Source organism: Hirundo rustica, chromosome 1, assembly GCF_015227805.2.
Source record: "Hirundo rustica isolate bHirRus1 chromosome 1, bHirRus1.pri.v3, whole genome shotgun sequence".
In the NCBI taxonomy this organism is placed as follows: Eukaryota; Metazoa; Chordata; class Aves; order Passeriformes; family Hirundinidae; genus Hirundo; species Hirundo rustica.
Genome location: NC_053450.1, coordinates 97,938,867 through 97,962,090, shown reverse-complemented (window position 1 = coordinate 97,962,090; position 23,224 = coordinate 97,938,867). Strand labels below are relative to the sequence as shown.

The 23,224-nt window shown below is 37.4% G+C and overlaps 1 protein-coding gene across 5 annotated transcripts in view; it reads left to right on the top strand.

The window, feature by feature from the left end:
• Positions 1-19,191, top strand: part of NFX1 (nuclear transcription factor, X-box binding 1) — a 95,334-nt gene extending 76,143 nt beyond the window's left edge. For 2 of the 5 annotated variants that reach the window (XM_040086142.1, XM_040086134.2), the window contains exons 22-24: positions 7,930-8,075; positions 14,160-14,261; positions 15,737-19,191. In XM_040086142.1, the coding sequence (XP_039942076.1) occupies positions 7,930-8,075; positions 14,160-14,261; positions 15,737-15,812 (324 nt within the window). In that variant the 3' untranslated portion in view covers positions 15,813-19,191. The remainder of the gene's footprint in view (positions 1-7,929; positions 8,076-14,159; positions 14,262-15,736) is intronic. The other 3 variants (XR_009208450.1, XM_040086151.1, XM_058423181.1) reach the window with 3 other exon arrangements.
• Positions 19,192-23,224: the final 4,033 nt, after the last annotated feature.

Here is a 23,224-nt window from a genome sequence, read left to right as displayed (position 1 = left end):
TGCCGGTGCATGCGGTTGTCCTCCTTCTTCTATAAGAAAACTTGGATTCAGCCAGTTTTGAGAGACTCCAGTATACTTAGAGAGGTTGATACCAAAGACACAATCATATGTTTTTAAGTAATAACCACCTTCAGGTCTGTCAGGTTAGCTTGCTGCTGCTCCATGAAAAACTCAGTATATGTGGTTCAAAGGACCATGCCATCCTCAGTTGCTCTTAGCTCAAGAAGGAGTTAACCTGTAAAAAGTATAATTTTGATCCCCCTAGGCCCTAAGGACAGTTACTTTATGCCTTCAAAAAATTATGGATTATGTTTCTTAAACAATCTTGGTGCTTGTTCATTGTTTTCATCATTAGAATGAAAGACCAAAATGAGTCAGTCTGTGTCTGATTATCAAAGGGGCCCCAGTTGGGTCACCCAGTCCAAGCTCCCAGCTCAAGCAGGGTCCATCCTAGAGCATGTTGCCTGGAATTGCATCCAGACAGTTCTGTAATATCTCCAGTGAGAGAGACTCCACAACCTCTCTGGGCAGTCTGTTTCAGTTCTCAGTCACCTGCACAGTAAAGAAGTTCTTTCTCATGTTCATGTGAAACTTCCTTTGCAGTTTCTGCCTAATGCCTCTTTTTTTTGGTTGGCACTATTAAGTGGCCAACTATTAAGTTGCTGGGCTCCGTCCTTCTGACACTCTGTCTTCAGATACTTATTGACAAAAGAAATAATAATAAATAAAATCCAATTTGTCATCTCTTCTTGAGGCACAATAAGCCCAACTCTCTCAGCTTATCCTTGTGAGAAGGTCCAGTCCCCTGTCATCTTTGTAGCCCTCTGCTGGACTTGCTCCAGGAGCTCCATTCCTCTCTTGTACTGAGGAGCCCAGTACTGGACGCAGAATTCCAGGTGAGGCCTCATGAGGGCTGAGTAGAGGAGCAGGATCACCTCTCATGACCTCCTGATCACTCTCCCTAGTGTACCATGTCATTGGCCTTGTTCCACAAGGGCACAGTGCTGTCTCATGACAGCTTGTTGCCTACCAGCACATCACGAACCTTGTCTGAAGATCTGTTTTCCAGCAGGTCAGCCTATACTGGTGCATGAGGTTCTCATTCCCCAAGTGCAGGCCTTCATACTTGCCTTTAAATAATTGCATAAGATTCCTCTCTGCTCCTCCCTCCCACCTGTCAAGATCCTTTTGAAGGGCTGCACAAGGCTCTGGGGTGTCCGCCACTCCTAGCTTTGGGTCATCAGTGAACTTGCTGAGGAGGTATCTGCCCCTTCATCCAAGTCATTGATGTGTAAGCTGAAACAATATTAAAGCCAGAACTGACCACTGGGGAACACTGCTAGTTACAGGCCTCCAACTGGACTCTCTGCTGCTGATCACAACTCTCTGAGTTCAGCTTTTCAGTCAGTTTTCAGTAGACCTCACTGTCCGCTCATCCAGGTTGCACTTCCTGAGTTAACCTATGAGGATGTCACAGGACACAGTGTCAAAAATCTTCCTGAAATCCACGTAAACAATATTGAGTGCTCTTGCCTTACTTATCCAGGGGATAGATAGTTGTTTTGTCGTATAATCAGATTGGTTAAGCATGATTTTACTTCGATGAATCCATATTGACTAATCCTGATAACCTTGTCATCCCACAATGACCTTAAAGATGAACCATTCCCATCACCTCTCCAGAGACTGATGAGACTGTGTTGGCTTTGCATGGTCTGGTTTTTGGTAGTGGTGGGGTGGGGGCCACAGAGGCAGCTTCTGTGAGAAGCTGCTAGAAACTTGCACCATGTCCGAAAGAGCCAATCCCTGATGCCTTTGTAGACGGATATGCCACTGGCCAAGGCTGGGCCAATTAGAAATTATGGTAACACCTCTGTGATAGCATATTTAAGAAGATATCAAGACAAAGGTGGTGGTGCAGTTTTACTTCCAGCTAGAGAAGAGGAGGAGGTGAGAGATTGTGAGGGAAACAACATGGAAAACACCAAAGTTGGTGGAAGAGGAGGGGCAGGAGGTGCTCCAGGTGCCAGAGCTGAGATTCCTCTGCAGACCATGGTGATGACCATGATGAAACAGGCAGCCCTGCAGCCCATGGAGTTCCATGGAGGATGCAGAGATCCATCTGCAACCCCTGTGGGAGGTGCTTATGTCAGAGCAGGTGGATGCTAGGGTAGGCTGTGATCCAGTGAGAGACCTGGTAGAGAGAAGGGGCCCCTACTTCCCAGCTGGAGCAGCCTGTCCTCGGAGGACTGCACCCCGTGGAAAAGTGATCTCAGTTTTGGAAGGACTATTTGCCCATGGGAGGAATTTACATTGCAGCAGTGCTGTGAGGACTGCTGCTCGTGAGATTGGAACCATGCTGGAGGAGTCCCTGGAGAACTGTCTCTTATGGAAAGGGTTTCCATGGCCTCCCAGGGGAATGACTTCTCTCTCTGAGCCAAGTGGAAGAAAAGGTTGGGTGATGAATTTACCAAAACTCTCACCCCTGTCTCCCTGGGCTGTCAGTGGGAAGGAGGGAATGGTTGGGAAAAAAGTCCTTAAAAAGACCTATTTACTTCTTATTATCCTGCTCTGATTTTGTTAGCAATAATTTCACTTTTGGTTTCTTAAGCTGAGCCTGTTTTGCCCTTGGAGTGTTTTCCTATGGTCCTTAACTCATGAACCTTTCATTAATTTTTCTCTCCTCTGCCCAGCCGTATAAGAGGAGGGTGAGTGAGTGGCTTTTCATGAGTGCCTGGCATTTGACCAGTGTCAAACCATGACAGATGGACTAGCCTGTAGCTCCTCAGAGTCCTTCTTGCCCTTTAAGAAAGATTGGGATGATGCTAGCTTTCTTTCAGTTTTCATTCACCTCTCCTGACCACCATGACCTTTCAGTGGTCATAAGCAGCCTCACTATTATTGATGTCTACCAGGTCTCTCAGCAAACATGGATGCATTCCGTCAGGGCCCATGGATTTGTGGATATCAAATTTGCCTAGGTGTTCTCTAACCCCTGTCCTTGACCAGCAGAAACTCTTCCTTCCAGCATTCCTTTACCCTGGTCTCCTGAACCAGAGATTTTTGAGGGCTTGTCAGTGAAGAGTTATGCGAAGAAGGTGTTCACGTATACTCCATCTTCTCTGTGTCTTCTTATTAGGGTCCCCCCCTCTGGTAATAGGTCCACATTTCCCTTTGTTTTCCTTTTGTTATTGTCTATGTATTTGAAGCCCTTCCTTCTGTCCTTTTCATAATTGGCCAGATGTAATTCCAGATGGGCCTTGGCCTTCGTTATCTCATTTCTGCTTACTCTTACAACTTATGTTAATTCCAAGTGGCCTGACACTGGTTGAGTCTCCTGTGTATTTACTGCTTGAGTATTAACAGGAGTTCGTAGTTCATTTGTGTCTTGCCTCCTGTGCTCAATTTCTTGTTCATTGGGGTGCAGATTATGCTAATTATACTCCAACCCTCAGACACTGGGAAGTAGATGCATAGAATAGTTGTTTGTTATCTATATTGTTTTACCTAAGAATAATTTGCCTAGTGTTGTGTTGTCTGTGGTTATCCTATTTTACATACTCCGTTATATATTACCTTTATCATACACACATATGTACACAAGTGTGTACACATATATCTTTCTACATATAATTGCATATATCAAATATATACTTATACTAATATCAAACCAAGATATGTAATTATATTAAGGGGCCACTAGAGGTCTTGAATTGGCAATTAGTGACATCAAATATGCCAGAATAAGAACACCAGGGAACTCAAGAACATCTCCAGTGCAAACCAGTTATTTGTTAAATAACAGTCCTGCAAAGCAGATAAATAGTGTCTGTTAAGCATCTACATTGCAGAAGAAAAGGAAAATATGAAAACAAACTACATCTCAATCTTTTCCCTGTCTGACCTAAGAGGAGAACGACCCAGTGTACCCAGCTTTTATCATGATCAGGATGAACCATTTAGGGCCACATAACAGTTGAGTATCTCTCAAGGATCAGTTCTCTACCATCCTACCCATCAGGCTGTAGGGAACTGCAGTTCCATAAAGGCATGAGAAGTTCCCATAAATCCCAGAAATCAAGTTGTGTTTCAAAAGGGAGATTTCCCAGGAAGTGAGGTGAGGCTGACCAGCCTGTAGCTCCATGTGTCCTCCTAGCCTGTCTTGGAAGCTAAAGCAACAGCATGCTTCAAGCAGGCCATGCTCTCTCTTTTCCTTCAAAATTGTGGCATATACAGTGTAAAAGAGAATATTGCCTATGCACTGTAAAGTTAACTTGCCCTTGTACTCAGTTCTTCTTGCATAACTTTTCTTTTTATTTCTGTGAAAGACTCTGAGGCTTTCTTTTCTCTCGTGTGAGAGTCATGTTTCATCTTGCAACCCACAGGTTTGTGTAGCTAAAGATTGAATTAATATGTGTGACATGGCATTATGCAGGGAGACTGGATTTAGTTCTTCTACCATGGATCCTCAAGCCCTCTTCATGCTTGAGTCTGTGGTTGGTTGCTTGTTTATTATGATTCCTAAATTTCTCTGACTAAATATGTGACTTGTTTTCTTTGCTTCTACATGTAAAACTTGATTTGTATTAAAAATATTTTGCATGCTAATTTATCTAGCATTCATGTGTCTCTGATACAGTACTATGTCTTTCATACTTTCATACTTTCATACTGATTCCTCTGATTCCTGTTACTTTGGCTTACTAATTTTGCTTCTGCCTTTTTTTTTTTTTTTTTTTGCATTTTGCATTTTACCTTAAGAGATGCCTACTTCAGCTTAACTGGATAAATGAGTAATAAAAAGGATTTTGATACTGAGAAGTTTTAGCATTAATATGATTCAGCTTGGTCTGTTATATATAACTTTGCTTCCTCATAAACATCTGTTGTCCTAAACCCACCAATATGTACCCTAGCATGGCAGAGTTTTCATGGTTGATATGGCAAGCAGAAAAGACAGGACATGCATATCCAGTTTTGTCTTCATTGGGACAAGAACTGTGATGTTTTTCAGAGCATGGAAACAACTACCACTGTTTTAGAGCAAGCATACTAGTCATAATAAATAGGTACAGAATCTATAGGGTTCTTCAAACTCTTTTATCTATGCTGGAAGTGTTGTAATAGCTGGAAAGTTCATTACTGTTAATTGCAAAGTAAAGATAATGTTCTGTCAGCATGTGATTACCCTGAAGAGTTATGGAAATGGTTGACCACAGTTTTTGGTCCAGTTACTATTTGTAACTTAGCAATTTCATCATCTAAGAGACATATATTAACCCTCTATTTTCAGGATAGCTGCATTGTACCCCTGGTGACTTGTTTTATTACATGTGGTGCTTTTTAAATTAATTTTGGCACCTGATGTTTTGTAAATCCACAGTCATTATTTCCAGGGACTTTTCTCCTCCACATAGCTAAAAACAGATTCGAATTTTAGCTAATCATCCAATAGTTCTTGAGTTATTTCTGTTTGTTTGTTTGTGTCTCGGTTTTGAAAGTCAGGTTTTTGCCAAGGAAAGCTAGCGCTTCCCTTGGAATGGAGAATTTAAACCCCCTTCCCTCCAAATTATTATGATTTTGCAATTAGGGGCTTTCAGGCAAAAATATGGGAATAGGAGTAACAGTTCTTTACTAGGAATATTAAAAAAAACCAAAAAACAAACAAAACCCCCAAAAACATGAAAATACAAATGTAGTAGTATTAAAAAAACAAGCAAGGAAGCAAACAAAGATCCTGGAAAAAGTCCTGACAGAGTCAGGGATACGACCTGGCACCTTGTTGGTCAGGGTCTTGGAGGCAGTCCAAATAAATCCTCCTGGAGTAACAGATGTGGTTCTATGGAGTAGAGATGGTCCTGTAGAAAGTCCAGTGATGGCAAGATGGATCAAGTCTTCCTCCAGGATCCAGTGGAAAAACTGGATGCCTTGTGTTCTTCAGTCCCAGTTTTTATCTAGCTAGGAACAGCTGGCTCCTCCCCCACTGGGTGGAGCATCTCACAATGGGATGATGGAATGTATCATGTCCCTGGCGGGCCCTTATGGCCCATTATCAGAAGATGTCCCCCTGGAGGATGGAGGGGTGGTGAAAGAGGTAAGAAACAGTGCCGCACCTGGTTTTAATGGCTGGGCCATTATCAGAAGGCATCCACCCTCCTCCCCCCTGGGATTACAAGAGAAGGATAAAACATCTCTCAAAAAACAGCTTTCAACAGATGAAATAGAATACACATTTTTAGGTTACATAATCCAAGACAGTTTGTTTATTTATAGTTGCAACAATTGCCTTTCTCTAGTCATTCAGTTTGTACCCCATTCTTACAGTCTTTCAGAGGTGATGGAGAAGTGGGCTAACATCTTGGTCTCTCAGTGACCTTAAATGCACTTCCTGTAGTCATAGGAACTTAAATAGGTTGGGACTTCTCTAGAAGTCCCTGACTCAAACTTACTCTACTACAGGTAGTTTGTGTTCCCCTTGACTACTTTCTGTTGACACAGAGGCCTAGAAGACTTCTTTGGTGATAGTGAAGGCAAAAGCTGAAGCATTGTCTTGAATCTATGAAAGCAGACTTGTTATAAACAGGCAAAAATGAGATTCCTAACTTTGGTGAGCCTGTGTAGTAAAAACTGCAAACAGCTGAGGTGGAGACCTCAAGGTAGGCTTAAGGCCTGCTCAGCAGGTCTAAGTAACAGTAACTGTGTGCTACACAGGGTGCTTCTTTGGACACTTAAGTTCTGCCATAGGACCCAGGTGCTGGGCACCTAGGCGTTTTAAAGTCTCTAAAAGCTACAGGTTTGGTGAGCTTTCAATTGTCACATTGATTGGTCCTTTTTCTGTGTGCTGGTTGGTCCATATCATGGAGCAATTTCTGACCAATCATTCTGAAACACTTCGATTTTATTGGCTGGCTCATTCTCCAGTCACAGTCTGAATTGATGTCATCACTCTGTGAGGTAACTTTCCAGAAGATTCTCCATGCTAGCTCACCAGGCTCTCACCACCCCCCTCTAGTGGCCACCCCCCACCCATGCAACAGCACATTCAACCCAGCAACTTATTTTCCCATAACCTGTTACATTAACTATGTCATGTCAATTAACAATGCATAACAGCTATACCGACTTAACAATTCATAACTTCACCCATGAACATCAACTTATACTGAACCGCTGAATGACTCATCTTTATGTGCATTTGTTGTTGCAAATTCATCCAACCCATTATGGATATGGGCACATAGTGCCCTGCTTTTTTGCTTGTTCTTTTACTGTTGATATAATAATCAGTGTTGAATCAAACATTATCAGTCTTTGTTAACTGATTAAAACTAGAACTTTGGGGTTTTATTTAATAAAGAATCTACTGATTACATTACATAAGGAACTTGCAGATGAATAGCTTTTTTGGTGGAGGGAAGCGATTGATAAATTTGAGATCTTTGTAGCTATGTGCATTGTGAAGCCAGTCTGCAAAATAAAGTTGGATCTGTTGTGAACTTGGCAGATAATTTTGAAAAATACAAATTCTGTTAAAAATAGTTTTGTATTGTTTTTTGGGATCTAAGTAGAATGTCTGTAATCAGAATTTGTATTTCAAACTTAAAAGTTTGAAATGTGGGTGTGTGTATACTTTGAGGTGATGAAAACAACAGAGAACACACAATTTAATTTAATTTTGTGGAGTTAAATTAATATTTTCAGGTGAATTTTCTGTCAATAATGAGGTCTTAGCAATTTGTGGTATTGATTTTGTCGTAACAGCAAATTTTAGAGGTAGAAACACTTTTTTTCATTGTTTTCTTCCCCCTGGCTCTCCTGAAGGAAAACTTCACCTTTTTTTTTTTTTTTTTTTTTTTTTTTTTTTTTTTTTTTTTTTTTTTTTTTTTTTTTTTTTTTTTCTTCTTTCTTAACCTCTTCTGTTGAATTCAGGGCAAGCATACAAAGAAGAGTCATTGTTACCCACCAATGAACAGAGATCATCGCAGAATCATCCATGAATTAGCTCAGGTTTATGGCATTGAAAGTGTGAGCTATGACAACGAACCAAAGCGCAATGTTGTTATCACTGCAGTGAAGTATGTAATTCATTGTTGTTTTCAAATCTTTAAAGTGTAGTTTAAATAATTGGATGGATTTTAACCACTTACCAGAAGGAGTTTATTTACAATGCAATTTGTAAAATGCACTAATTTCCAGTAGAAAAGTTTTTTAAGCAGTTTTTGAATTGGTAGTTTCATGGGCTCATTTACTCAAGTAAATTTTCAGAGAAGAAAACATCATTAGAAATAAAAAAGCTAAGAAAATATTTTGCAAGATTGTTTTCCATTCATCTTAGCAGTAACTTTCTGTTATCAGCTAGAATTGATAGAGGTATCAAAAATAATGTACAGAATAAAATTTTGTCAAAACTAATTGCTGGGTTGAGAAAGCATACTTAAATTTACACGACCTTTGGAAAAAATCTGGTTATTGTAACATATTTCTCCATCTATATGAACCTATCACAGAATATATCACAGAGTCACCTATCGCAAAGTATCCCTCTTTAGTTAATGGCCAAAGAGGGAGCTGGAATTACTGCAGATGGAAGAGATTTCATAGCAAAAAATGAAATGTTTTGGAGTATGTTCGTAGTAGAGAAGAAAATGAAGGGAATATACCTAGGGAAAAATTAAGCTGATTGCTCTAGAGACTGTATGGGAAGGCTTCTGGTGTCAGGGCTTCATTGATTGTGCTCCTTACTCAGCAGCATATTTAGTTCAGCGCTGTCAAATTGTGCTTATTTGACAACCAGTTGTTTTTAACTGTAAATATTGACTGCAGTTATGAGAAATCTCTCATATTCCATGCTATTAGAGTGCCAGGAGCTATTCCTGAACTTCATCAGTTCATCAGTTGGTAGCTTTGCTACAATCTTGATTTCTTCCAAGAGATGAAACATTACTTTGGTATTACAATGTAAGATACTTTTTGTTTCAAGTAAAGGAAGGTGAGCAAAGAGTTCATATTTGAAAAATCTTATTTTAAAAAAAATAAAGAAATAAGGAGATGAGAAATTAGTGAAGATGATAAAATGAGCAGGGCAGATGATTATGCTTTGAAAGCAAAGAGATAATCTGCAACTTGAGAATGGGAGGCCTTCCTCTATATGGTTTTAGGACAGACTGCACACTTACTCTTTTTCTTATGTTTTTCAAGGAATAGCATACTGCACAGAATGTACATGCTTCTATTTAATTACTGCCATTCTTAAAAGACACTTGAATTGTCTACTGAAACTATTCTTCAGCTGCATAGCAGTATTTAATTTAATGAATTCTTCCAAACCTTTTCTTTTTATTTGCCATTTCTTTAAGATATAAAAAACATTGTAGCCTCCCATGATTAATAGCTCAAGTTCTAGGATGATATTTTTGAGTATTTCACAATGGCTGCTTCAACTCCCAGAGCTAGTAATCACCAGAAAGTCAAAATGGTTTTGTTTCATTCTGTCTCAGCAATGCCTTTGGATTTCTGTCGTGGGCTCTTTCACGTATACATAAATGAAAATCATTCAGGCAAAAAGACCATTCCTTCTCTTCACACTCCGCCATTGTGTCATTCAAATGGTAACATCCCTATACAGCTCTGTTAAAAGGGTGAGAAAGTCTCCTTGGTGATAAGAAAGCTTCCTCCAAAGAAGCTTCTTCCTATTCCAGAGATCCAGGGACAAACTTTTCCCTCAGGCTCTGCCTCTATCACCATCAGTAAAAGTTGGTCATATTAGCTGCATTACTCATGTACAGCATTGCATGTATATATATACAGCATATAAGATCATTCCCAGTATTGACTGTTAATTGATCTGAATTACAGTTCTGGTGTATTTGAAGTATAAGCCCCATGGGGAATCCTTGCAAATGCCCTTCTCTGTGCTTACCTGTTGGTCATCTTTGCAGTCACCGTATTTTGAACAGTTGCAATACCAGGTTCTTTCTGAACGAGGTTCAGAGGTAATGTCCACACTGTTATGAGAAGGGTAAAGCTTTCCTTTAGAAGTACACACTTGTGCTTCACTGTACCTGTCAGTGATTTTTTTCAAGTTTTTTACTCAGATGAGTAAAAATTTCCTCCTTCTCTAAACTCTGGATTCCAGAGCTTGTTAAAGGGGTGTCTGCTTGTTTTTATGTAGTGGCCAGTGTTTAAGCAGCTTGTATGGACTTAAGACATCCTAGAAGTGGTTTTGGGGGCAACCACCCCTGTATAAGCCATCCTTTTCCTGTTACTTCCAGGAAGAACATTAAGCACAGTTTTTCCTCATGAACAAGGAGACTTCTCAAGAAGGTGACAAGGTTCTACATGGTTCTCACTGAGAAAGCCACATGCTGCCATAGTTTCATTGACATGTCATGTGTTACTCTTTTTCACCCAGTATTTTATTTCCTTTCAGTGAGGTCAGTCTGAAAATGGTTTGGAAATGGTTACCTAAATGTAGGCTATACAAGATCAGCAGGATCAAAGACCTGAAGAAATTAAACCCCCGTAACCACATGGAACATCCTTATTAGATCATGACAGTGCATCACAGAAAGAAAACCCTGCACATTGCTGTGGCAGGGTTGAAAGTAAAGTACATGTTCTGAGGAAATAAAATTATCCTTTGACTTCCTTAAGTTTTTCTGGGTATCTTTCAGTACTTGAATGCTGGTACAAATTAATTTTACTTAACTGTCTCTGCAATCTTTCTGGTATCTAAAATAAATTCACATTCAATTTGACAGAAATTATGATGACTACGTGAAGGTACTCTTGTTTTCTTTAAGAGCTTTTATTCCAACTTTCATTTAGAATTTCATCTTCTGCCAAGAGGCAAAAGCTAACTTTCTCCCCATGTCCTTTTGCAGTCACAAAAGCCTGTTGCAAGGCAATGCCTCTCAACATCTGCAACTTCTAAGAATTTTAAAGCAGTTTAAGTACAAATACTGCTATAAGGTCACCAGCCAAGATGGTTTTAACAGCAGTCCTGCTTCAGAAGAAAGCTCCATCTTTTTCTTACTGTTTTTGCCTTAAATGTTGACATTGTTTGTCCTGAGAATAGTATGTGTTGCTTCTGGAAAGTTTATGACATAGAATATATAAAGTTTAAACAATCAGGATACTGTTAAAGAGCCATTTGCTTCATTATTCCACCTCAACTATTTTCAGTTTTCGGAGACATTTTCACAAAAATCTGCTCTGTCTGAAAAGTCGTGGCACATTATTGCAAGACTACATGGAACAAGTCTGGACAGATTGGCGTACAAAGAATTTTGTAGTAGTTTGTACTAAAACAGTTTGATGCTGATCCATCCTGTAGTTAGAAAAATTGAGCTTGAAGTCTTGAAGAAGATAAATTGAGTCATGATTTCCACATTTCAGTTTTATGCAACAGTCCATCCTGTCAGCACTTAGCACTGCCCTAAAATCATAAAATCAGCAGATAGTTTATGTTCATGCTTTTCCCTGTACTGCTGTTGAAAATATGTCATCTCAACTTTGTTGATTGAGGCAGGCACTTGGATTTTCTTTTCCTTACTTTGACAATAAGTTAATGAAATGAAGAATGGCAACTTTCATATCAAAATGTCCAAAATACTTTGTTTTCATATCAACAGCTCTTTTACAACTCATGATAGAGAACCAAAACTAGTTAGGTAGGGTCTGCTTTCTTTTTTATTTCTGGTAATTATTAATCGAAGGGGTTTTTCCCATCTTACATCTGTTTAGTTGAATTCAGTTGTTTGGGATTTTTCCACATGGGCTAAATGTGAGTGACCTTTCATCTCTCTCTCTTTTCCCCCCTTTAACCAATCAATGTGCCACCAATGTATAAACTAAATTTTGTCAAAGTTAGAATGGGTCTGGGCCTTGATGTGACCACAGCAAATTCGGTTTCAGGGTTATCTCTAATTGTTCACAAGGCTTTGATCCCTCCTGATTTTTAAAGGTTTGCTATATTAACCCTCTGCATCCTGGGAACATTTAACTTTGGAGCAGAACTGCTGCTTTACTTTCTTGAAATGGAGGAACATATTCTCTTATTTCAGTAAGTTGTTTTTTTTTTTTTTTTAGCTAATTAGTAGAAATTACTGCACATGTATTCTTCCAAGCGTTCTGATCATGTAATTTCAGAGCTCTCATTTATTTTCTTTTTTACTATACAAGCGAGATTTAGTCTGATATTCTAGAGTAAGGACAGATACCTTACTTTTGTTATTTAAGGCCATTTTAGCCTTTCTTTTTTTTTTGCTTAGTTACCTCCAGGCAATTTACTTCTCATGTTTTTGCCTATCACAGTTGATAAAAATGGAAGAAGACAACAGAATACCCTCCCATCTACCACTGTTGTGATTTTCCAGTTAGAACTCAACAGCTGAGTTGTAACTGAAATTGCAGGGTGAGCATTTGGCTTTGTATGGCAGGCTTAGAGCTAAAGGAGAGAAGGACTTTTTAATCATTTTAGACAGGAGAGGAAAATTAGCTGTGCTCAATTGATAGGACTGTAATATACTTGTTGTTAGAGTATACATGTAAACATAATATGAACTTGAAAAAATTGTGGCCAGTGACAAGTAACTTTTTTTTCCAAATAATGGAGAAAAATTCACTGTTGGTAAGATGAGAACACTTTGTAAATTGGTGACCTATTGAAGATTTTGTAGTTCATTGGGATGGTGACTCAATCACTTCCCTGGGCAGCCTGTTCCAATGCTTGGCAACTCTCTGAGTGAAGAACCTTTTACTAACACCCAATAAAAACCATTCAGGAATGCAGTTTAATTTAATTTACAAGAAGTAGTTTGGTCTGAAAATGTCAGTAGCATGGGTTTAGAAGAAAGTGCAAGAAGGGTACAAAAATTGACCTTGATGAAGAATTTTAGTTTATTCAGCTTATCTGCCCCCACATAAGATGAAAGAAAGAAAGGAAACTTCACAGAGGAAACTGTGAATGGGAAAGATGTTAACAGTGGAAGCTCTTTCAGTTTTGCAGCTAAATCATCCAAGTGAAATAAGACAGACTCACTCTTGAAAGTGGTTCATGAATTTAGAGGAAATTTTAAGACATCTCCACATCTTATTACAGATGTGTTGGATTTTTTTTTTTTTTTTTTAAGTTAGATGCCTTTCTGGATCTTTATAGGACCGTTTTTTTCCCCCGGATGCTGGGGGTTGTTTGTTTCCACATTTTATATATATATAGACAGACAGATAGATATACCTCCTTCCTCTTTCTCCAACTATTGCAGCCTTTGGCCACAAACTGACAACTGCAGTTGAGTGTGATTCACAGCCTAAAATATATAAGTATACATACTAAAGTACATTGTCCTCCTATACTGGAGAACATACTGCCCTGTAACCATAGCCATGGGGTGACCCTTACACTGCAGATGGGACAGGCACAAGTGTGATGCTTCATTGTGTGGTGGAAATCACATAATAAATTGTAATTAGTGTGGAGGACAGAAGAAGCTGATTTTTTAATTCCCCTGCTCTAATGCATAATAGGTTTTTTTCTGATCTGATTAACCTGGAACTGCTTTACAAGGAAGAGGCAGTGTTGTTTGAGAGAGAGCCTCTTAGCGGAGTGATGTGATCAACAAGTTTCACATGATTTACTGCCAGCATTTGAGAAGGTGCTTCCAAAATTTTAGATAATATGTTGTAAAGATTTAGTGAACTGTGTTCTTGTAGTGCTGAGTTAAGCTATTAAATTGTTTCTTCTGATTTATATATTTTTCCTTGAAAGAACAGATATGTTGCCCTAGAGTCTAAGTATTCCAGTTTTGCTATTTTAACAGTTGATCATTTAGTGCACTTCATAGTAGAAAGGAGTTGTGGACCTCACATGCAGAAAAGGAGTGTGGGTACCAATGCTCAAATCTAGTAAGCTGCTTCTGCATCTTTATAGACAGCAGTGAAGAGACATTTAGAATACTGGATAGAGCCTTTGTAATGAAAGTGTACTTTTTGCAGTGTTGGTCTCCATGACTGGAAAATTAAATATTTGGATAGATGATTTAAAAATACAAGTGTGAACTCTGACACTAAAACTGCTACTTACAAATATTACTCATTCCCAACTTCTTAGTGAGTATGATTTCCTATTGAACTAAATAATCTTTCTTTTATTTCTTTAGAGGGAAATCTGTTTGTCCAAGCAATACCTTAACTTCTGTGCTAGATAAAGAAATGCAGAGCAGGCCTGCACCTCCTCTTCCTCATTACAAACAAACAGATAAGTAAGGAATTTGGATTTAAAACCATATTCTTCAATTTTGTGCTGAGTTCCCCAAGGAGCATATTCCTGAGCTTCATATGCCCTGTTTCTTCTTTTTTCCCAACCCACACACAGCTTTGGAGCTTGTGGCATGCACTAAGATGTTCTTTCTACAGAAGTAAGCCTGAAATGAGGTGATAAGAAAACGTAGGATTGGCTGTGTGGTATAGGGGTAGTAGTATAACAAATATTATGGAGTTTTAAAAATATTTTTTAGTAAATATTAGATAGTTGGGAAGAGAGTACTGTTTTGAAGGTTTGGGGATTCTTTTTTTTTTACCTTTAACCAAGAGTAATGTTTTACTTGTATAAAAATTTATTTGGATATGTACTAAATGTATTTTTCTTGTGTAGGTATGACTACACAGTCGATTAAAGGTGAACTACAATTTTGTCAGATAGTGAGAATTACTGAAGATGGGATATATAAGGCATCTTCATGAATGGTCTTAAAAGGACAGTCTTTATGCTTTGTGACCTGTCAGCCTCAGATACTTGTAGTTATCTTACAGTTAAGATTTTTTTTTTTTTAATGATTCGCTTATTATTTGTTTGGGCTTACCTTTTAGAAGTGTTTTCCTTCCCAAATTTTTCCCAGATAAGCATCTGAAATCATGTTCAGGTACCTTTTGCAGAAAGGGACTGCTTAATGCTGCAGGTAACTGCTGTTGGTAGTGCTGCTGGAATACAAAGTAGGCTGTTCTGAGAAAATTTAAATTATTTCAGAGATAAGCATCTAGAGCAAAACATATTTCTAAAAGGATTGTTTAATGTGTAACTCAGTGTCAGTTTTTAATAGGTTGTTACTCTTTATTTCCTCTTCTGTGGGATTGCTGTCTTCAGTGACCCTAATTAATGCCAAGGAGTTATATAGCAAAATTAAATAAAGAGCTTTAATGATTTGTTTTTCGTTACTAGAAGTAAAGTTTCTTTAGAAGTTCTCAATTCTACATAATCTTTTGGAAGATCTCATGCTGTCTTGAAAAAAATCTTTACAGTGTTTGGATTTGCTATGACCATATATTTTTTGTTACTCTTGCTTTTGAAAGCAAGCAGATTTGATCATCAGCTGACTTTAACAGTATTTCTTTTGCTGTTTCTTTTAAAAAGGCATTTTGAACATATAATCTTCAGTACAGTATCATTTTGTAATAAATAATACCAGTAAATTACATTTTCTGGTAAAACCCCAAAAGGAATTTTATCAATTCAGACACATGTTGATGTACATTACTTAATCAAGCATATGTTTTTGTCAAAATAAACTTGGCTTTCTGGAGCTTTAAGGTTCTTTGAATAAAATTTAATTTAGACGTGCATGCTATACAAATATTCAGTGTGTTATGTGCACACTGAAACATTATGGGGGTTTGTGATTCAGTTTACTTTGTATCTTGTTTTTCATGCATGTAATATCTAATATTCTTATAATTTCAGGAGTGGTGGAAACAGTGGTTTATCCAAACCGTTAAAGGAAGAGCCAGTAATTGACTACTTTGATGTCCAGGACTGAAGCGATTGATGTAGACTCATTCAGATGAATCAGAATCACATAGATTATGATGCAGAAACTTAGAGGTGAAAATACTAAGTTATTGTGTGAGGTGCTTTTTGATTATCTGTCAAATGATCAGTTGTTCAACATATTCATAATTTAACATTTAAAGTTAGATTTATATGCTAGTTTAAAAAGTTAAGCGTTTCAACAGTTTATGTAACTGCATAATACCTAATAATAGTGTAGCTTTTTAAATCTGGGTTTGATGCAATTTTGTATTTAATGTGCTGTCAGAATAATGTAGATTTCATTCATGACTTTGAAGTAAGAGAAGTGGTGGTAAGTGGTCTGAAGAACAGTTATTTGAGGAAGGTGGAGAATTAAAACTTACTCTAATTTATCTCAAATTTGATGTGTTTAACAAGAAAAACAAGCAAAAACAAAGGAAAAAACTAAAACCAACCCCACAACATGAGATTACTAATACTACTACTACTTTGAACAAAATCAGACTTTATATATTATTTTGATGTTGTGTGCATGGTATTATGGCAGTTTATATTGTTTTCTGTACTGTGCAAGCTTAAAATGAATGTGTGAAGTTTGGTTTAAGTATGTTATAGATTTGGAATAATACTTAAGATTTATAAGACCATCTGCCTAAACTATTTGGCAGCGGAAGATCTTTGTTTTATGGGAAATGCCGTTAACAAAATGGGATGACGATTTAAACACTGAAAGACGCTGGAGTGGTCTCATGATGCTGAATTGTTTCCAGATCTTTATTTAAGATAGGTGAGTAGCTCTCTGGGAGAGGAGATTGTAGGTCTGATCAGAAGAGATTGTACAGCTCTGAATTTGAGTAATATCTGTTCTCCTGAGGAGAAGGTTTTTTGTATTAATAGCTTTAGGAACACTGATGCTCTCTATTTCCTGTTCCTTGTGGCTGCCGCGTGTAATACTAGAGGTGAGTCCCCTGTACAGCATCAAAGGCTGATGCTAAAAAGGGACTCACTATGTTGTAGTGTGAAATTTGTTGCCAAAAATTGGAAGGTATTTACTCATGCTTAGATTCACTTAGAATATCACATGACCCTGAGTCTTAACTATGAAGCATTCCATGGCTGCATTTCAACTGAACAACTCAAGAAACATGAAAGAACAAGTAGAAAACTCACAAAACATATCTGTCCCCCAAAATGTTTTGAAAACTAAAATACATGTGATTATTATACATTTTTGTAGGAGTTTATTATTTCACATTTTAAAAAAATGCAGTCTTTAATGTTACTAAACATTTGAAGTGTTTCAGGTAAAATACATACCTTCAAGAGTGTTCAGGCTTTTAATTTGTATGTAGTGATTTAAATTTTACTTTTTTTGTCTAATACTTTGTGAACAGAAATGAAAAATGAATCAAAATGAGTTACATTGCCCTTAATTTCTTAAGCAAATTATAGTTTGAATTCTACAAGATGTACTGCTAAATTCAGTTTAATAAATAAGTTAATTCCAGAATGTATTTCTTCAGTCCCTTCCTTGTGAGGACTGTATCTGTACCAAATGCTGACTCAATGTGGCCTAACAAAGGCTATTCCTGGTTTTGAAACCCAGAGCTATGTTAATATAGCACTGACTTAAAGCCAGTAATACCTCAAGGAAGAATGTATATAGTTATGCTTCAAAGGTAGGTTCTAGACAGGAGCTGGCACACATGTCCAGTTAACTGTCAGATCCATGTATACTGAAGCACACACAGTTGGTTGACTATAGGTAGACCGAACATTACAGAAAACCAAAGTGGTTTGGTTGATAATAAATAGAATAAAGCTGAAGTCTCCTAACTATTCACAGTTTCACATGAATATAGCCAAAACCATCACAATTGCACCTCTGATTTGAAATTTAAAACCTGAAAGGGTTTCCTAGCATTGTTTTCAGCTCTGTTTAGTAGAATTTTTATCAGATTGTGACATTAGCATAAAAATGAGAGCTTTGGTAGACATACTTCAGCATTTAAGTTGCCACTGCTTGTAATAAGAAAATGGAGGTAATCTCAATTTCTCAAGGTAAAATTAATAATTGTTACCAAATTGGTTCATACTGAGAAGTCATACTTCTTATCACTTGCCTCTTAAGTATGAGAATGTTAAAACGTTTTTATAGATCTGTATGTTACACATCTTTAAATCATGGCTATTGGAGCTATACCTGTAGTTATGAAGCAATTCACACATACCAAATCTTTTTTTAAAAATGTGTTTTAGTAACTTGGTTAAAAATATACTGTATGTTTACCCATGAATGTGATTTTCCCCTGGAGCTCAGCTACATAGCCTTAGGAAGGAATTCAGCAAAGGCTAACAGTGGTGCTGTTCTCTTTGTTTTGTATTACTTTTGCTGCATTGTATGTGATAACTTAGCTTCATATTGCATGTGTGCCTTGTGGAAATACTTTTCAAATAGCTATTTTTTAAATCTGAGCTGGTGTTTACACCTTTTGTCTAATAGAAAAATAAGTAGATTAATCTTTGCATTAGTGAAGTCAGTGGCAAAAATCATGGTGACATCACTGTAACTTATTACTTCAGCCTCAGTATGTTAGCAATTTTCCACAGCCCTAAGAATAATATTGTTTCCTGTATATATTTGAAGAAAGTACTTTTCAATAAGCGTCTTTTGAAATAAGTTATGTGATACCAGTTGGAATTTATGCAACTTCATGAAGTGCTTTTAAAATTGTATTTAAAATAAGCAGATAGTTTGGCATTTGGGCTGTGCTGTTGCCTGTTTGTATAGTTTGACATATTTAAAGTGTTCTGAATATTCAGTATTTCGATTTAACCTAAAATTAAGATACATAAGTAGACCTTATCGAGATCACTGTTTCTGTGGCAGTTTTTACAGCATCTGCCTTGAAATGAACAAAGTTTTTCTACAACACTTGTTATTTGTTGAAAGATTTGTATTTAACTTGATTTTGTCGAGTTACTGGTATCAAATTACTTTCTCTATAAATCCAAAATAAATCTAAATTTAAAGTTCAGTGCTTTGGAATTGTTTGCAAATTTCATCTTGGTATTCAAGAGTTGGAAGACTGAGACATCACAGAGAAATGCGTAAAGATTTAAATGGACACTTGGGAAGTTCCTTTTCCTCAAATTTTAAAATAAAGCATGTGATTTCCTGGATTTGAAGGGATTTTTAAATGAATGCTGTGTGGAGATTGAGGCAAGTAAAGAGGGCTCCCCAGAAAATGGAGAGTATGCTGACTTCTTGGAATTCAGAACTACAGGAGAGATAATTCTGAATAGAAATGTACCTTTTTGTTATATGAAACCCCCTTTATTATGTCTGCCTAAATGCTGCTTGGCAATAAAGTGTATTATTTTAACTTATGGTCCCTTCATTGTTGTTTGTTCACCATTAAGTTGTAATGGTGACTGTAAGACAGGTGGGGGGAGAAGTGAGGACTAATGTAACTCTAAAGTCCTGTAGGTATTAGATAGAACAAATTCAGGATGATGTATGGGGGGATGATGTAAAAACTTTGCTATCACAGTTCAGTAAGTGACAGGAAGACTCAAAAAGCAAACAGTCTGAAAATCAGAAGTTTGAAATAATACTGCCTCCTCCCAAAATTTTTGTCAGCAAATATCAGGTAAGGCATTTTCAGCAAAAGCCTGGCCTGATACTTCAGGTGAAGTGCAAGAATGTCAGGTTTTCCTTATGTCCTCACTGAAGACAAAAGGCGATAGGTAGTTGTAAAAGTAAAGTCCTTTACTTCATGGCTAAATCAGCCTCATGTAGGCAGAGATTGTTACAGTTCGTGCCAGCAAATTCCCCATGTCCCAAGCAGAAGCAGTAGCATTTTATCAGCAGCAGTAAAGGCAGCAGCAACACATCACCTGTATTCTGTGTCCCCTCAGCATAAATCTCCTAGCATTCTCAGTGTATTTTATTCTATTTTTAGCCAATGAGGCTTAAACACAAATTTTCTTACAATAGTGTTGGTCCTATCCTAAGCTAAAATGGATGTACATTAATCTTTGTAAATTCTTATGCAAATTCTACGCATATAGCTCTGTTTGCTCTATCTAGGAATTTTCAGCAAGGTAACATTATTTTTGTTATGACTAGAATTTAACTAACTTTGCAAAAGTCAGTGTTACTGAACTATAAACTAGGTATTAGGTCTTTTTCTTACCCACTGACACAGGCTCTTATTTGTCTAAGGCACCCCAAAATCCTATGTATTTAGAACTAAACTTGCATTTCTACTTCATGTCTTAGTTTCTCTGAAAGTTCTAATTCAATCCTTACATTTCTGTGCACTTCTGGGCCTGTATGGATTTGGCCCAGACAGGATTCATACTCCCAGCACAAGATGGCTCATAGAAATTCAGGAAGTGATCTGAGTTTGAAGAGTCTTGAAAGACAGATTAAAACCTTTTATCTTGCTGTTTCAACTGCCTATAAGTTTGGACTTTTGTTTCAGGATATTTTTGGAGGATGAGGATGGCATTTTGCAGGTGTACAAGCATTGGAAAACATATTAAACGGAAATATTTGCCCAAAAAACCCACTTGCACTTCAGTTAGGTCTGTCATGGACTAGAGAGAGACCAAATACCTCTTCCTTGTCAGTGTGTGCAAATGGCAGCTGAAGAGACAATCAGTTTTGCTTTCTGTTCACCGTTCCATGTTTGGAAATAGGCTTAGATAGATACTATTGTTCAAATGTTGGCTTCCATGTATTTTAGCCTTTGTAGATACTGAATTCCCAGCAGAAGCCTTCTTATTTAACAAATGCTGCTCTCATCCTTCACTAAAATGCTGAATTCCTAAGTTGGTTGATGTGCAAATTTTTATGCCTATATACTACTAAACCGTAAACCAGAATACTGGAGCCATTAGAAAGGGAGAGGCTGTATTTTGGATGTTCCTGAGCTTTAGACCAGGTTTCTTAGCCTTTGTCATCTGAAGATTTTTGAAGGAAGTAGTGCAGTGTCTTGAGCAGATGGAAAGACCATGTTGATAGTGTCCTGTGCGAAGCAAGGTCCCAGAGGGATCCTAGGAATCTTTTGGTATTATTGATTGAGCTGCTGTTTCAAGCATTGCATTTTTATGATGTTTGTAAGTCAGGGTGTCTAATTTAAAGTTTGTAGGAAATACTCATCTCTTTCAAAACAAAGTAATTTTTACCACTGAAAAAATCTTTTTAAGAGCACAGAATACCCTCTGGTATTTCAGGCAATCCTTTTACCAGTTTAGGTGCCATTATGAGCTACTCATAATTGCCTTCTTTGCATAATTGCCTTCTTTGGAGTGAAAGGAATAGGGGTAAAATATGTCTCTGCTGTGCTTGCCCTTTCTGTGAAATGCTCTACTTTCTGTGAAATGTTCAGGCACTGCCCCCAAGTAAATGGTTCCGTTTTCTGATGGATCTAATGTGTGCTTTCTCTAGCACCTAATCATCTTACTACATTCACATTTATTCCCTTCAAGTGTTGAAAATGTATTCTAGTCAGAGAACAAAGCACTTAATTTGTAAGGAGATGCAAGAAGCTAAACTAAAAACATCAGCATAAAGAAAAATTTACCTTAATAGAACACTTTTTATATGCTAGTCAAAAGGCTGTCTTTCAAAATGTGTATGTAGGGTAAATTAACATGTTTTACTAGGGAGCATTACTTGCAAATTCAAGTTCTAGGAAATAAAAGTTATGGTGAAAACTGTTGGATGTTGGATAGTCATCTATCAAACAGTACAGTCAAGAAGGTACATTCTGTCCGTTCATGGCACCTAGACAGCTTACCTTTTTTTTAACAAGCAATTCAAGGAATTTTCAGAATTTATTGCTATCACAGTAAGTTAGATACCTCTTATAAAGAAATGCTGTTTCAGGAAGTATTAATTAAAATCTTCAGTCAGTGCAGTAACTTGTGGTAAGTACAGACTCAGGTTGGTGTTTAAATTCAGTATGTTGGCATCAAATAATTAGGTGCCAAAATTTCTAGTTAAGTGTGATTGCTTAGGAAAGACAGTTCAGCAGCTTCAATTAAAGTCTTCTGCAATTTTAATTATATTCTGTTGAAGCAGGCAGTGATTAAACAGGTGTTGGATTGAAGTATCAATTCATTAGTTTTTATATAAGGTATATTTTTGATAACTTTATTAGGCATTTAAGGAGTGTATGTCTTGGCTGTCAGCTGATATCCAATTACTAAGTGAGTGATGTACTTACTAAGAACTGATAAAGCCCCATATGAAATTAAATTTTTAGTCCATGGTTTTCCTGGTTTTTTTCTAGTCCTGGCCATGAGAAATTATTTTAATCTTCAGCCTAAATGTGTACAAAGCCATGCACCTAGAATGAAAAAACCTAATGCATTTGTACAGACTAGAGCTCATTGTCTTGATAGCAGCTTTATGTAAAAAGAACTGGGGATCCAGGTAGACAGCAAATTAACTGTGAGTTAGCAGTGCACCATTGTGGCAAAACCAGCCAGGTGCTGGATTAGTAAGCACAAGCACAAATCTGCCCTGGATCAGTTAGCACAAACACAGCAGGCTGAAGGAAGTAATTACTCTCTTCTATACAGCGCTTGTGAGATGAGTTCTGTAATACTGAGTCCAACTGCAGGCACCCCAGTACAAGACCTTGGCTGAAACAACTCAAACAGAAGACCACCAAGCTGGTCAGAAAACAGCAGTACATGATGTGACATAATGGAGATGTTGAAAGCACTGGATTTGTTCAGCCTCAGAAAGGGGAATACTGAAATCTTACTTCTGTCCACAAATACGTAATGGGGCATACAGAAAAGACAGAGCCAAAGTGTATTGTAAAAGGATGAGAGGAAATAGAAGTTGAAACATGAGACATTATGGCTTGATACACACTTGAGGAAGGTGGTAAAATACAGAATGAGTTTACTCAGACATATTACAGAATTGTCTTCTGTGAAGCATTAACAACTCAACCATATGAGATCCTGAACAACATTCTTTAACTGGACATGCTTGGAGCAGGAAATTTGACTACATCACCTCCCCGAAGTCTCTTCCAACCAATATGATACAATTCATGGCCAACCTAAAGAAGCTATGCTTTTGACTCAATTTTGTTCTTGAGCTTCTTTTTCTACCAATAATGTTAGCTGTCAAAGGTGTGTGTAGAGACGCATTAATAAAGTTCTCTCCATGTCTTTCCTGGGTTATCTTGATCTCCCTGAGTTCCTGTGTGAACAGGCTTGCCTTGTTGATTCTCTTTATCATCTTAGTATTTTTATTCACCTTTTTGAATGCAGCATACGGTCTCCAGAAGTTATTAGCAATTATATTAGTATGTAATATCTGTGCTAAATTTTGTCTTTTTCAAAAGGATCATGATTGGTTAATTGATAAAAGAGATAGTTGTGCAG